The sequence below is a fragment of the Scyliorhinus torazame genome, chromosome 9, assembly GCF_047496885.1.
Source record: "Scyliorhinus torazame isolate Kashiwa2021f chromosome 9, sScyTor2.1, whole genome shotgun sequence".
NCBI classification, from domain to species: domain Eukaryota; kingdom Metazoa; phylum Chordata; class Chondrichthyes; order Carcharhiniformes; family Scyliorhinidae; genus Scyliorhinus; species Scyliorhinus torazame.
In genome coordinates, this window is record NC_092715.1 from 213,724,794 (window position 1) to 213,739,908 (window position 15,115).

At 42.0% G+C, this 15,115-nt stretch overlaps 1 protein-coding gene across 1 annotated transcript in view; it reads right to left on the reverse strand.

Moving 5' to 3' along the window:
* psip1a (PC4 and SFRS1 interacting protein 1a) overlaps positions 1-15,115 on the reverse strand; it is a 59,504-nt gene that overhangs the window by 13,762 nt on the left and 30,627 nt on the right. Inside the window, exons 10-12 of the mRNA XM_072517061.1 lie at positions 6,510-6,580; positions 3,751-3,821; positions 2,037-2,138 (exon numbers count right to left, since the gene is read on the reverse strand). Coding sequence (XP_072373162.1) covers positions 2,037-2,138; positions 3,751-3,821; positions 6,510-6,580 — 244 coding nt within the window. The remainder of the gene's footprint in view (positions 1-2,036; positions 2,139-3,750; positions 3,822-6,509; positions 6,581-15,115) is intronic.

Consider the following 15,115-nt stretch of genomic DNA (forward strand, 5'->3'; position numbering starts at 1 on the left):
GCAGTCAGAATTACACATGGGGAAGAGGGCCAACGCCCTCGTTTTCGCTTCCCTAATCGCACGCTGGAGAATCCTGCTTGGCTGGCGATCGGCAGCACCACCCAGGGCTGCAGGCCTTTTGGAATTTCTCCACCTGGAGAAGATTAAGTATGTCATCCGAGGGTTGGAGGAAGGCTTCCTTGATACATGGGGGCAGTTTGTCGTCCTGTTCCAAAACCCTTTTGAGGCCAGCAACGAGGAGTAAGATAGGAAAACGGGAGAGAGAGGAAGAAAAAGATGGAAGACAAGGGGAAAACAAAGATAGAGGGGGGCAAAAGGAATGTGCAACCTGGAAGGGGGGGGGGAAAGAGAGAGAGAGAGAGAGAGGAACAGCTGAATGTCACAAAAAGGGTAAGAAGTTGTGGGACAAAGCAAACCCATCCGAAGTCGACGGGAGGGGGGAAGAAAAGGATGACGCAAGGGGCTGGGGGGTGGAAGAGACCACAGGCCGAGCCAGAGGGCGGCAAAATGTATATCAAGTAAATTAAGGGAAGGACAGGATAAACCTTTCTGTACAATAAAATAAATTAACGTGGTAAAAAATGTATATACATGTGTTTATAAATGTGGAAAATGGCAATAAAAAGATTTTTTTTAAAAAGAATGATTTACAGAATTAGCTATCAATTAATCGGACTAAAAACAAATCTATGAAGACAATGACTGGGATGTTAGAAGGCAGAGAGGGTAATGCTGCATCCTTTGAATAAACTTAATATCAAAGAAAAAAATCTGTGTCTTGTTTAGCTTTCCCCATATCTGGTTAAGAGCCACTAACAGAAATCACCCACTGTCACCTCATAATTTCCCATCCCCAAAATCATCCCGATGTGTCTACCCGGAGGTTCTCTATATACTTTGGTGTCTTCCTTCCCAAGAAAAGAAATGGGCCCAGAACTGATGGAGTGTACACCTTCCGACCCTACCCTAATCCAAGCCTCACTTTTTATGAAAATTGCAACTCTTTTTTTCGTCTGCCAACTTCCTATCTGTACTGTGATGTATTCCTCTTAAACCAGAAATCCAAACGTGTAGCAACACAAAAGATAGGTGCAGTGGGCCATTCGGCCCTTCGAGCCTCCACCACCATGCAATATGATCATGGCTGATCATGCAAATTCAGTATCCCACTCCATACCCCTTGATCCCTTTAGGCGCAAGGGCCAGGCCCAGCTCCCTCTTGAATATATCCAACGAACTGGCCCCAACAGTTTTCTATGGTAGAGAATTCCACAACTTCACATCTCAGAGAGAAGAAGTTCTTCCTCATCTCAGTCCTTATTCCAAGGCTGTGATCCCTAGTCCATGACATCCCCAACAGCAGGAACATTCTTCCTGCCTCGAGCCTGTCCAGCTCCCATCAGAATGTTATCATTCTTCTAAACTCCACTGAGTATAAGCCCAGTCAATCCAGTTTCTAGCACAGGAAGGAGGCACCTGAAAGTCTCTGGGCAGGGTTTTACGCCGGCGGGATTCTCCGTTCTGCCAGCGCATGGGGGTTTCCCGACAGGAAAATGGGAAACCCCATTGACCGCCGGCATAACGGAGAATCCTGCCAGCGGGTCAAGGTAGAAAAGTGGCCCTGCGGAGAACCCAGCCCCATATATGCAACTACGGCATTCCCGGTCTATTCAATTAGTCACTTATTTAAAATTTGACAAACACGATTTGCCTCCAATGAATCTGGCTGTCCTCTCACTTCTAAATACTTGCTAATTTTGTCACAAGTTATGGATACAAAGAATGCCTGGTTGAGGGGAGGGGTATTGCGCAGAGGGAAGCAATCCAAGTAATGGCCAGAATTCCTCCTCTTACTTGTTATCCAGTGATGACTACTGAAAAGTGCACAAGCAGATAGATATCAGGTAAAGATTCCACAGTCAACTAATCCACCAACATTCAGTGTTCAACTTCAGAAGAGGGGGCAAATGGAAAAAGATAGGCACAGCAGCAGAGTAAACTAGGGCCAGTGAGAAAAATCAGCTTTAAATTCTAACCTTCTTAAGTGTTGCAATCAGTTCGCTGTGCTTCTGCAGATGCTGTGGAGTAACCTGAAGCGCAGCAAGTTCATCTAAGGCCTCAACACATTTCTTCACATCCTAAAGGAATAGAAGTTTATGGGAAAGCACAATATCAGTTTTGTATTTGCAGTTATTGCAATACAAATTCCTAAACACAACAATTAAAAACAAAAGCTGGATTTGTCATTTGGTTTAAACCTGGGATGGTATCCTTATGTTGAATAGTACAATTTATAGGACTGGAACAACATTATAATTAGATGAAATCCTAACTCTTTTATGTCAGTAGCAATGTGTTGTTGCACCATCTGCAGTATGACTGGCATCTGGTTTCACAACACTGGTGCAAACTCCCAGTGCCAACATCATGTCACATTTATAAAACTGCATAAAGTATAATGCAATGGAGAAAAATAATTAAAAGATACTTTGTACTTAAAGGCTTTATACATGTAACACTGGAGCCTCTATTGACCACATTGCCATAATTTGCATTCTCAATATCTGTGGAGGCCAAAGCCTTAATGCTCATTTTTGTAGCAAGACTTAATTTTGTTGATGGATTTAATGAATCCAATAGGATTTATAATATACGTAGAGCCATTGTGGCACAGATGATTCACTCCATCTGGTCCACGGCAGCTCTGTAGAGCAATCCAGTCAGTACCATTCCTCTGACTAATCCCAAAGTTCTGCAGGTTTATTTTCCTGACTGCACAAAGTTAGGTAGGAAAGCAAATTGTGAAGAGGGAATAAGGAGGCTAAAAGGCACATGGATAGGTTAAGCGAATTGGCAAAAATCTGGCAATTAGAATAGGAGGAAAAATGTGATATTGTCCATTTTGGCAGAAGAATAAAACAGAACCTTATTATCTAAATAAAGATTGCAAAGCTCAGATGCAGAAGGATCTGGGTGTCCTAATGCATGAATCTTAAAAGGCTAAGACACGGGGACAGCAAGGAATTAGGAAAGCGAATAGAATGTTATAATTTGTGAGGGGAATGGATTACAAAAATAGGGAAGTTATGCTTCAGGCGTACAGGGCATTTGTGAGACCACATCTGGAGTATCGTGTACAATATTGGTCTTCTTATTTAAGGAAGGATGTAAATGCATTAGAAGCAGTTCAGAGAAGGTTTACTAGACTAATACCAAGAATGGGGGGTTTGTCTTACGAGGACAGGTTGGCGACGTTAGGTTCGCGTGCACTAGAGTTTAGAAGCGTAGAAGGTGACTTGATCAAAAATGTTAAGATCCTGAAGGGTCTTGACAGGGTGGATGTGGAGCGAAGTTTCCTCTCTTCAGAGAATCTAGAACTAGGAGTCACTGTTTAAAAATAATAGGTTGCGCATTTAAAACAGAAATGAAGATAATTATTTCCTCTCAGAGGGTTGTCAGTCTCTGGAACTCCTCCTCAAAAGGCAGAGTCTTTGAATATTTTTAAGGCAGAACCAGATAAGATTCTTTATTAATAATGGGATGAAAGTTTAGGCAGGAATGTGGGGTTGAAGTTCCAATCAGATAAACCATGAGCTTATTGAATGGCAGAGCAGGCTCCAGAGGCCTGCTCATGCTCCTAATTCATATGTTTGTAATATAGACAATTGGCATAGTTCTATTATTCTTAAATGGAACTTACAGATTGTTCTCAATGGACTCAATTTTGTATTCAAATTACTCAGTACTCACAGGTTTGTCGATCTTCAGTGATAACTTAATTTCACTGTGCAATTTTTGAAGTCTCAGTTCCATTGACATTTCTGTGAACCAAGGAGAAAGAAAGTCAGATTTTATTAAATAAAATCCACTTAACCGTTTTGCACCAGGGAAGTATTGATTTGGAAACTAGGGTGCTGAATCTTAATAAAGGAAACTATGAAGATATGAGGCGTGAGTTGGCCTTGATAGACTGGGGAGAATTACTTAAAGGGATGACAGTGTATAGGCAATGGCAAACGTTCAAGGAATGCATGGAGGAACTGCAACAACTATTTATTCCTGTCTGGCACAAAAGCAAAATGTGAAGAGGGCCAATCCATGGCTTACAACGGAAATTAGAAATAGTATCCGATCCAAGGAAGAAGCATACAGATTGGCCAACAAAAATAAAAGGTCTGAGGATTGGGAGCAGTTTAGAATTCAGCAAAGAAGGACCAAGGGATTGATTAAGAAGGGTAAAGTACAGTACGAAAGCAAGCTTGCAGGGAACATAAGTGACACTAAGTGTTTCTATAGATATGGGAAGAGAAAGAGATTGGTAAAGAGAAATGTAAGCCCCCTACAGACAGAAACAGGGGAATGCATAATAAGGGACAAAGAAATGAATACATACTTTGGCTCTGCCTTTACAAAAGAGGACACAAATCGGATACCCAAAATGTTGGAGGATGCAAGATTTAATGAGAGGGAAGAATTGAGGGAAATCAACATTAGTAGAGAAATGGTGCTGGGGAAATTGATGGGATTGAAGGCTCATAAATCCTCAGGGCCTGAAAATCTACATCCCAGAGTACCCAAGGGGGTGGCTCTGGAAATAGTGGATGCATTGGTGGTCATCTTCCAGGACTCTATAGACTCTGGAGCAGTCCCTGCAGATTGGAGGGTAGCTAATATAACTCCACCATTCAAAAGGGAAGGTGGAGAGAAAACAGAATTATAGACCGCCGGTAGTCGGGAAAATTCTTAGGTGAATTGGACATTCTGAATTCTCCCCGTGAACCCAAACAGGTGCCGGAATGTGGTGACTGGGGGGTTTTCACAGTAACTTCATTGCAGGGTTAATGTAAGCCTACTTATGAAACTAAAGATTATAACAAATGGCTTTAGAGTGGAGCATTTAGAAAACATTGGCAGGATCAGACACAGTCAGCATTGATTTATGGAGGGGAAATCATGCTTAACAAATCTATTGGAATTCTTTGAAGAGGTAACTAGAAGAGTTGACAAGGGGGAGCCAGTCAGTGGTATATTTGGACTTCAGAAAGCGTTTGACAAAGTCCCGCATAAGAGATTATCGTGCAAGATTAAAGCGCATGGGATTGGGGAAGTTTATGGAGATGGATAGAAAACTGGTTGGCAGAAAGGAAGCAAAGAGTAGGAATTAATGGGTCCTTTTTAAATTGGCAGGCAGCAACTAGTCGGATGTCACAGGGTCAGTGCTGGAACCCCAGCCATTCACAATGTATATATTAATGATTTGGATGAGGGAACAAAACGTAACATCTCAAAGTTTGCAGATGATGCCAAATTGAGTGGGAGGGAAAACTGTGACGAGGATGCAGAGATCCTTCAGCACAATCTTGACAGGTTGGGTGAGTGGGCAAATCCAATGGCAGATGCAGTATAATTTGGATAAGTGTGAGGTTAATCACTTTGGAAGTAAAAACAGGAAGGCAGATGACTACCTGAATGGTTGTAAATTGGGAGAGGGGAGTGTGCAGTGGGACCTGGGTGACCTTGTGCACCAGTCGCTGAAGATTAGCATGCAGGTGCAACAGGCGGTAAAGGCAGCAAATGGTACGTTTGCTTTCATTGCGAGAGGTTTCGAGTACAAGAGAAGGGATGTGTTGTTGCAATTATACAGGGCCTTGGTGAGGCCACACCTAGAATACTGTGTGCAGTTTTGGTCTCCTTTTCTGAGGAAGGGTGTTCTTGCTCTCTCGAGAGTGCAGCAAAGGTTTACCAGACTGATTCAGGGGATGGCGGGACTGACGTATGAAGAGAGATTGGCCAGGTTAAGATTGTTTTCGCTGGAGTTCAAATGGATGAGGGGGGGTGGAATCTCATAGAGACTTATAAAATCCTAACAGGACTAGATAGGGTGGATACAGGGAGGGTGCTCCTGATGGTGGGTGTGTCCAGAACCAGGGGTCGTAGTCTGAGGATTCGGGGTAGACCATTTGGGACAGAGATTAGGAGACATTTCTTCACCCAAAGAATGGTGAGCCTGTGGAATTCATTACCACAGGAAGTAGTTAAGGTTAAGATTTGAATACACTCAAGAGCGGCTAGATATAGCACTTGGGGCGAATGGGATCAAGGGTTATGGGGAGAAAGCAGGATTAGGCCATTGAGTTGGATGATCAGCCATGGTCGTGATAAATGGCAGAGTAGGTTCGAAGAGCCAAATGGCTTCCTCCTGCTCCTATCTTCTACGTTTCTATGACCCGGGTTCGATTCCCGGCTTGGGTCACTGTCTGTGCGGAATCTGCACGTTCTCTCAGTGTCTGCGTGGGTTTTCTCCGGGTGCTCCAGTTTCCTCCCACAAGTCCCGAGAGACGTGCTGTTGGGTGAATTGGACATTCTGAATTCTCCCCCAGTGTACCTGAACAGGTGCCGGAGTGTGGCGACTAGATTTTCACAGTAACTTCATTGCAGTGTTAATGTAAACCTACTTGAGACACTAATAAATATTATAATAATGGTGCAGTAAACAGGCAGATCGATACCTCTTTTTTTCTCTATTTTCTTGAAATTGAGTTTTTCTTCTTTCTTTCCTTCTTTCTCCTCTTTGGTTTGCCTAGGTGGAAGAATAAATCTGAATTTTAACGGATGAACTGCATCTGTACGATTTCTCTTAACTGAATAAAGAGAAACAAATTCTGCAACCAAGTTCAGAACTTTGCATGCAATAGCATAATAATTTCCAAGTACATTGGGACTCCAAACGTTTCAAGCACATGTATCATTTCAGAATATATTTAAGAACATTGTTGATCTATAAATACTTCACAAATCACTATGAACCAGCCAACAAGCTGGCAGCCTCATGAGTTATTAAGGTGCCAGTTTTCTCTGTATAAATACCGGTAAACTTTGCGTTAAGGCCCATATAATGAATGATCAATGCAAAATTGATTTGGTTTGATTTATTATTGGCACATGTATTAGTACACAGTGAAAAATATTGTTTCTTGCATGCTATACAGACAACGCATACCATACATGGGGAAGGAAGGAGACTGTAGAATGTAATGTTACAGTCATAGCTAGGGTGTAGAGAAAAGATCAACTTAATACGAGGTAGCTTGCATACGGAATCATAAAAGGGAAAATCTTAAATCATCCGAAATAAGTTGAAAATCATTGCTCAAATCAAGGAAGGCACTATACAAACATTCATCTTACAAAAAATGAGGATTGCTGAATCAATGATTCGTGGATGGATCAAAGGTGCAGAGAAGTTGCAATGGGTGTTGGAGATGGACGAAGGTTGTCAAGCACGATGGAAAGCCCGAAATACAGCACACTTCTTGACAAGATGATATATATATATATATATATATATATATATATATATATATATATATAGCTTCACGCAGCAAAGAGCCATTGGGAAAACCCATATCTAGACCTGTTATTCAAGCTCAGGTCAAGAGGTTTTGCCAACAAATGAATGGAAATCCCAATGCCCAGTAGAATTTGGAGCCAGAAAAGGATAGTTAGCAAGATGCAAGAGCCAGTGCAGTATTTTGCAAGTTTATAAAAGGAGAGCAATGGTCTGCAGAGATTTCCTGCCTCTACTACCTCCCAGGCAGTACATTCAGACTTCCACCACCTTCTGGGTGAAAAAGGTTTTCCTCAAATCCCTTCTAAACCTCACCTTAAAATTATGCCCTCTCATTATTGGCCCTTCAAATAAGGGGCACAACAGCTTCCAGTTATATTCCTTGCCTTTTCCTCCAAAATAGCCAGATATGTAGTGTTGATAAAGAATATAAAAATAAGAAGTTTGAATCAAAACAAATTTATTTTACACTGCTAAACAAAATGAAATTTGCATACTCTACTGAGTTACAGATACTAAACTAATGATACTGAATCTGTAGTACACCAATCAACATTCTATTAAACTACACAATGTCGTGACCTCGTGCTATATCGCTACAATCTCACTCTGCTTTCATCATGTTCACTTCAGCTTCTCCCAGAATTCCTAGAGATGCTGTCTTATATACAGTGAATTAGTAATGCCATCTAGTGTTTGATTTACACAGTTTCAGATGTTAAGAAAATTTAGTGCAGATGGAGGCCATTCGGCCCATCGAGTCTGCACTGGCCCTTGGATAGAGCACCCTACCCAAGCCCAGACCTCCACCCCATCCCACCTTTTTGGACACCAAGGGCAATTTTAGCATGGCAAATCCACCTAACCTGCACATCTTTGGACTGTGGGAGGAAACCAGAGCACCCGGAGGAAACCCACGCAGACACGGGGAGAACGTGCAGACTCCGCACGGACAGGGACCCAAGCTGGGTATCGAACCTGGGACCCTGGAGCTGTGAAACAACTGTGCTAATCACTGTGCTACCGTGCTGTCCCTTTACTACACCGGTACTATACTGATAACCTTTTACTACACATATTACATCCCCTACTTTTTTTTTTTAAAAAGACATTTCTTTTCTATATGACCAAAAGAAAAAAATATATAACATTGTTACAGAATACATGATATATATATTTAAATGATCAGACGAGTAAGAAAAAATATTAATCAAACAGTTCATTTGTGAGTCTTCACAAGTTAAGTCTGTCCGGTTTCCTTCTTATTCTGGATGATCTTCTCAACCCAGTAAGTGGAGTGTCAGAAGTCTTGAACATTTTCTGGAATCTTATGGTATCTTGGAAGGTGTTAATGTAGTATGAAATCAACTTTCATTCATCTGAAGATCAGGAAAGATCGTACTGGAAGATCGAATTTTCAGAAATGCTCTTCAATTTCTTCAAACAATTGAACCTTCATTCGTGTGAATGATGTATGAGCGTGGTTCTGCTTGACGAATTACCTTAGCAATAGTAGACCATCCTCCAACGGGAATACGAATCGATTACCTGGATTCAGTGGTTCCAGGGGTGTTGCATGTTGATTGTAGTATTTCTCCTGAATGCTTTTTTGATGTCGCATTTTTTAAATGACTGGCTGAAGATCTGGATCAGGAAGTCTAATGCATGGAAGAGTTGTTCTCAATGCTCTGTTCATCAATAGTTGAGCAGGACAATGTACTGTGATGGTTGACCAAAAATTTTCAATAAAATATTCTTTAAAAAAAAAACTAGTTGAGCAGGAGATAAACCAGTTGCAAGAGGAGTGGCTCTATAATTAAGTAAAGCTAGGTTCATATCAGAATCAAGAGATTTTTTTGAAAAGTTGTTTCATGATGTGAACCCCTTTTTCAACTTTTCCATTTGATTGTGGATAGAGAGGACTTGAATGTGGGCCAAAATTATATGCTTCAGCAAATTCTGTCCATTCATAACTATCAAAACAAGGTCCGTTATCTGTCATGACTGCACGGTATCCCATGTCTAGCAAAAATTTATTTTGTAGCCTTGATCACGGATTTAGCAGTTAAGTCAGACAGTTTGATAACTTCAGGATAGTTTGAGAAATAATCAATGATTAGAATATAATAATGACCATAAAAGTGAAATAAGTCGATTCCAACCTTTGACCATGGAGTCTTTTCAAGATCATGTGGTAGAAGTGTTTCTTTGGATTGAGTTGATTGGTTGCATGTTTCACACTCAAGAATCAGGTTAGTGATATCCTCGTTGACGACTGGCCAATATACTGCCCGTCTCGCTCTTCTTTTGCATTTCTCTATGCCTAGATGATCGTCATGTATTATTTGTAGTATCATGGGTCTAAGTGTCATAGGAATCACTATGTGATCGAGACGGAGTACAAAACCATCAACAACTGAGTTCAGCTTGAATGTTTCTGTATTTGGAACAGTGTCCTTTGGGCCAACCATTGTTCAAATGGTTAATGGCACGTTGCAACATTGGATCTTTGTTGGTCTCATCTCTGTTGAGTTTAAGTTTGTCATCTGACGTAGGCAAGGTTTCAGCTCGAAGCTGCACTTGAGCTTCAATGTGCTGAATGAACTCTGGTGGTCATTCTTCTGAGTTGACAGAACGAGATAATGCATCAGCAATGATCAAATCTTTGCCTGGAGTGTGGATAAGTTGAAAATCATATCGTCGTAACTTCATAAGAATATGCTGTAATCTCGGAATCATGACATCAGTCCATGAAAATGTAGTAGATTTCTTGATGAGATGTCGCAAAGCTATAGTTGTGGAAGAGAAGTTTGGAATGAACTTTCTAAGGAAATTTACAATGCCTCGGAATATCAACACTGCTTTCTTGTCCTCTGGGACTGTCATCTTCTGTATGGCAGCAATCTTGTCTCCGTTAGGTTGCACACCACGTTCCGAAATTTGATCTCCCAGGAACTTTAAAGTTGAGATACCAAAATCGCATTTGGCTGTTTATTTTTAAACCCAAATTTGTGTATCCGTTGGAAGACTTGCAATAGCCTTGCATTATGCTCTTCACGTGTAGATGACCAGACCTGATGAAATATCTCCGATGCTGAAATAATACCAAGTGGCATTCTGTTGAAACAGTATCGACCAAATGGTGTGTTGAACGTACGCAATTTCTTGCTTGTGCTGTCTAACTGCATTTGTCAAAATCCTCTGGAGGCATCCAGATTAGAGAAAATTTTGCATTTGCCATTTCACTGGTGATCTCTTCAAGCATGGGTATTGGATAATGTTCACGCTTTATATTTTTATTTAGGTCTTTTGGATCTATGCACATTCTTAATTCTCCAGATGGTTTCTGGAAGCACACAATTAAACTGACCCAATCAGTCAGGGCTGCTTAGAGATTTTGCCAAGTTTTTGCACACTTGCAAGTTCTTGCTTTAATCGTTCACGAAGCAGGGCAGGAACTCTTCGAGGAGGGTTTGGCATCTGGTTTCAATTGTATTTTATTTTGAATGGGAAGAGTACCCAAGCCTTCAAAGACGTGAGGAAATCAATCACGAATTCCTCAAATATCTTCCTGAACAGGTGTATTTATGGGCCAGGGTTTAGAAACTCCAAAGTATACCATGGAATTCACCTGACCCACAACTTTAAATAGATTTTGGTTATGGGGAACACAGGGCCCGCTTTAGAGATGTGGTGATGTAACAGAGAACTAAAAGTATTTTTAAACAAAAACAATGTTTATTCTATGAATCCAGTTAACATTTTATAAACACAATAAACAGTTTATCAACTACCAACCCTGACAACGCCCCCCCCCCAAAAAAAAAGATACAGTCCTCTATAGATAACCCTTAATAACTTCCCAAACAACATCCATAAGTTAAACCCTTTTTAAATAAAGGCAGCAGGTTTAAATTCTCTACAGAAACAGGTATTACCTTGAAATGATCAAGTGATTTGGAGATATTCTTTAGATTGCAGAGAGATCAGAACATATTCTTGCTGTGGCAGCTCTCCAACTGAAAACAAAACTAAATACACTGCAGCTTCCAGCTCAAAACAAAAGTAAAAGCCAGACAGACCAGCTCCACCCACACACTGACATCACTGCAGCAATTTGATAAACATCCATTTCTTAAAGGTACATCCACCTGACAGGTGAAAGAGGTGTGCTACAAATTCTTTGAACTAGGTGAAGATCCTGACAGGCTTGTGCACCAAAGAGAGAAGATCCATTGGATTCAACAATCTCAAATCGTAAGGAGATAACGATGTTGTGATTTGTCACAAGATAGCATGATCCCAATCACGCAATTGATAATCTGTTTCCTGTATTTTAGGAGGTTAACTAAGTTGCAAAAGGTCATGTGTGTTGATCAAGTTCACGGAAGCTCGTGTGTCCAGCTTGAAAATGATTTCAGAACCATTTATTTGAAGCGGTGTGTTCCATTCGGATTCCGTGTTAATAGATTGTACTGTTTGAGGAGGAGACGAAACATCTACAGTAGCATCAAATTTTTCAATTATGACTACAAAGAAGGATTCGTCTAAGCAATAAGAGAAGGAATTTTCTCAGCAATAAGCATCAAGATCATTGTCCGAGTAACCACTTTTAAAAGTTTCTCCAGTTGTGTCTACACTTCTTATGTTCATGTGTCTTCGGTAGATTTGCAGATTTAAATTGTGTTGCTTTAAGTGAAGTTCTGCATTGCACAGCAAAGTGGTTGAGTTTGCAACATTTTGAGCAAGTTTTTCCAAGTGTAGAACACTTTTTATGTGGGTGGGTGTGTCCGCAGCGTCCACACGCCATGACGTTTGTTTCTTCGGCATGTGCAGAACAGCCTTCTTCCGTCTCTCGTCTTTTGGTGAAGTGCGCATGTGCAGGTCGGGAATGCGTGTGCGCAACATAGCTGCTGTCCGAAACTCGCATTTTCCTGAACTGCACCACAGTCCAATGCAGTTGGTCGAGAGGCTAGTTTTCACGCCCTTTTCTTTTTTCAGAATCTCAGATTAGGACTTTTATACAATTCATGCACTCGACACATTTCAATAGCATTTTCGAGCTTAAGATCTTTTTGTCTTAGCAAATGTTCCCTGAGCTTTTCACCTACGATTCCAAAGACAATCTGGTCTCTGATCATAGAGTCAGAAAATATGCAGAAATTACATGTTTGAGCTTTAAATGTTATGAAGCAATCAATGGATTCCCCATCTTTTTGCATCCTTTTCATAAAGATAAACCTTTCATAGATTTCATTTATTTGAGTCTTGCAGTGCAAATGTTAACCCTTTACTACACTGGTACTATGCATATCATTACATTTCCCATCTATCCTGTCCATACCCCTCAATCTCTTACAACTCAAAACATGCCCTGAGCCTTCAACGCAAGGCTATCCAGCCTCTTTTCATAGCTCAAATGCTCCATCCCCGGCAACATCCTGGTGAATCTCCATTGCACCCTTTCCAGTGCAATCACATCCTTCCTATCGTGAGGCAACCCAAGCTGCACACAGTACTCCAGCTGCAGCCTCACCAAACTTTTTAACAGCTCCAACATATCCTCCCTGCTCTTGGGCGGCACGGTGAAGCAGTGGTTAGCATTGCTGCCTCATGTCGCTGAGGACCCGGGTTCAATCCTGGCCGGGTCACTGTCCATATAGAATTTGAACATTCTCCCCGTTTCTGCATGGGTCTCACCCCAGAACCCAAAGATGTGCAGGATAGATGGATTGGTCACACAAAATTGTCCCTTAATTGGGAAAATTGGGTACTCTAAATTTATAAAAAATAATTTTAAAAAATAACCTCCCTGCTCTTAAGAATCTGTGTCATGGCTGATAAAGGCAAGTGTCCCATCATGGATCCGAGGACAAGCATCCCATCATGGATCTGAGGACAAGCATCGCAAGATTCTCCGAGCTTCCTAGTGTCCTGCCATTTATTAAGTACACTCTTGTCTTATTATTCTTTCCAAAATGCATCACCTCATACTTGTCAGGGTTAAATTCCACCTACCGAAGAAACAACACTTACAAATGTCCAGATTTAAATACATAACGACGAGGCTGACAGTCCTCGTTTGCTGCTGCAACAAAACTGGTTTACACACTCCAGTCATCATCAGGAAATCTTCTAAAGCATGTTGCCTTTACCATATATACCGAAAATCACCTCCATGACTAAAACGATCACTATTTTCAGTAGATAGACTCACAATGTCAGAAATTCAACTCCTTGAACAAGGCATTACATCAACCTGCAAACTTTTTTTTTTTTTTTTATTTGTTCATGGGATATGGGTGTTGCCGGCAAGGCCAGCATCTGTTGTCCTTCCGTGATTGCCCTTGATCGGACTGCCCTCTGCAATGGGCTAGCAATAGTTAACTACAATTAAGAGTTGCTATGGGTCTGGAGTCACTTCCAGGCCAGAGTGGTTAAGGACATTAGTGGATCAGATGGGTTTTCACAACAAATGATGACAGCCGTCATGTCACATTAATGAAACTAGATTTATATTCCAGATTTATTAATTTCATTCAAATTCCACCAACTGCTCTGGTGCATCTCCCTAGATCATTAGATCATCAGCCTGGGCCTCTGGATTGCTAGTCCAGTGGCATTAGCACTACACTACCATCTCCCCAACATTAATAGCAGTAGAGAACTGACCAAGAGAACAGTGGGCAGTAAGGATGACAAGACAACTAGTTTGAAGAAATCAATTTGAAAAAAAAAAAGAGAATCTACAAGCCTGGGAAAGAGCATTAATCGGCTACGTCAAAAACTCCTGGAAACATGCCCTGGTACTACATTTGAGACAAGTGAAGGATTTTGAAGGCTTCACAGTGCCAGGGGTCCAGGTTCGACTTCAGGCTTGGATCGCTGTTGGTGCGTCTGCATGTTCTCCCTGTGACTGCGTGGATTTCCTCCGGGTGCTCCGGTTTCCACCCACAAGTCCCAAAGGTTGTGCTTGTTATGCACCATCTTCAGCTGCATTAATCTCAGCCCTGCACACGTGGAGGTGGAGTCTACCCTGTGCAGAGCTTCAATCCAGAGTCCTCCCCCTAACTCCATGCCCAGTTCCTTCCCCCATCTCGTTTGCATCTCGTCCAGTGGGGCCCTCACCTTTTCAAAGTCATCTGTATACAAAATACATTTACTGTCCCCTAGCAAGAGTCCGGCACTAGCAATCTGTCCAGTAGTGTGTTTGGCGCTGTGAATGCTACTTCTGTATTAAACAATATGGCCAACCCCTCTCCCTGGAGTCGAAGCCTGCCTGATAAGTCTGTCCCACCCAGCTTTTCCTTACTCAAGGCCGGTCCTTCTCTTTGTGTCTCCTGCAAAAAGGTGACATCAACCCTCAGGCTCTTCAGGTGGATGAAGACTATCTTTTCACCAATCCGTTGAGTCTCCTCACGTTCCAGGTGACTATTCTCATTTTCTGGGGGTGGGGGGCATTTCTGTCACAGCCCTCCTATGGGATCCGCCATACTTGCCTCGTGGATGTGCCCCTGCATATCGGGGTTTCCCTTTTGTTCGTGGACCATCACCTTCTTCTTTCCAGTCATCTCCACGTTCAACCTGTTGCAACCAGCATTCCTCCTCCTCCCCGCCCCCCTCTGCCCATGTGGTCCCCCATCCCTGGTCTCTCACCCGTTTCCCCCTGGATTGCTGCTTTACCACCCCCCCCCCCCCCCCCCCGGGCCAGGCACTCCTTCCTTCCTGGGAGGTGCATTGCAGCACCCCCACCCCTTTACTCCCGTG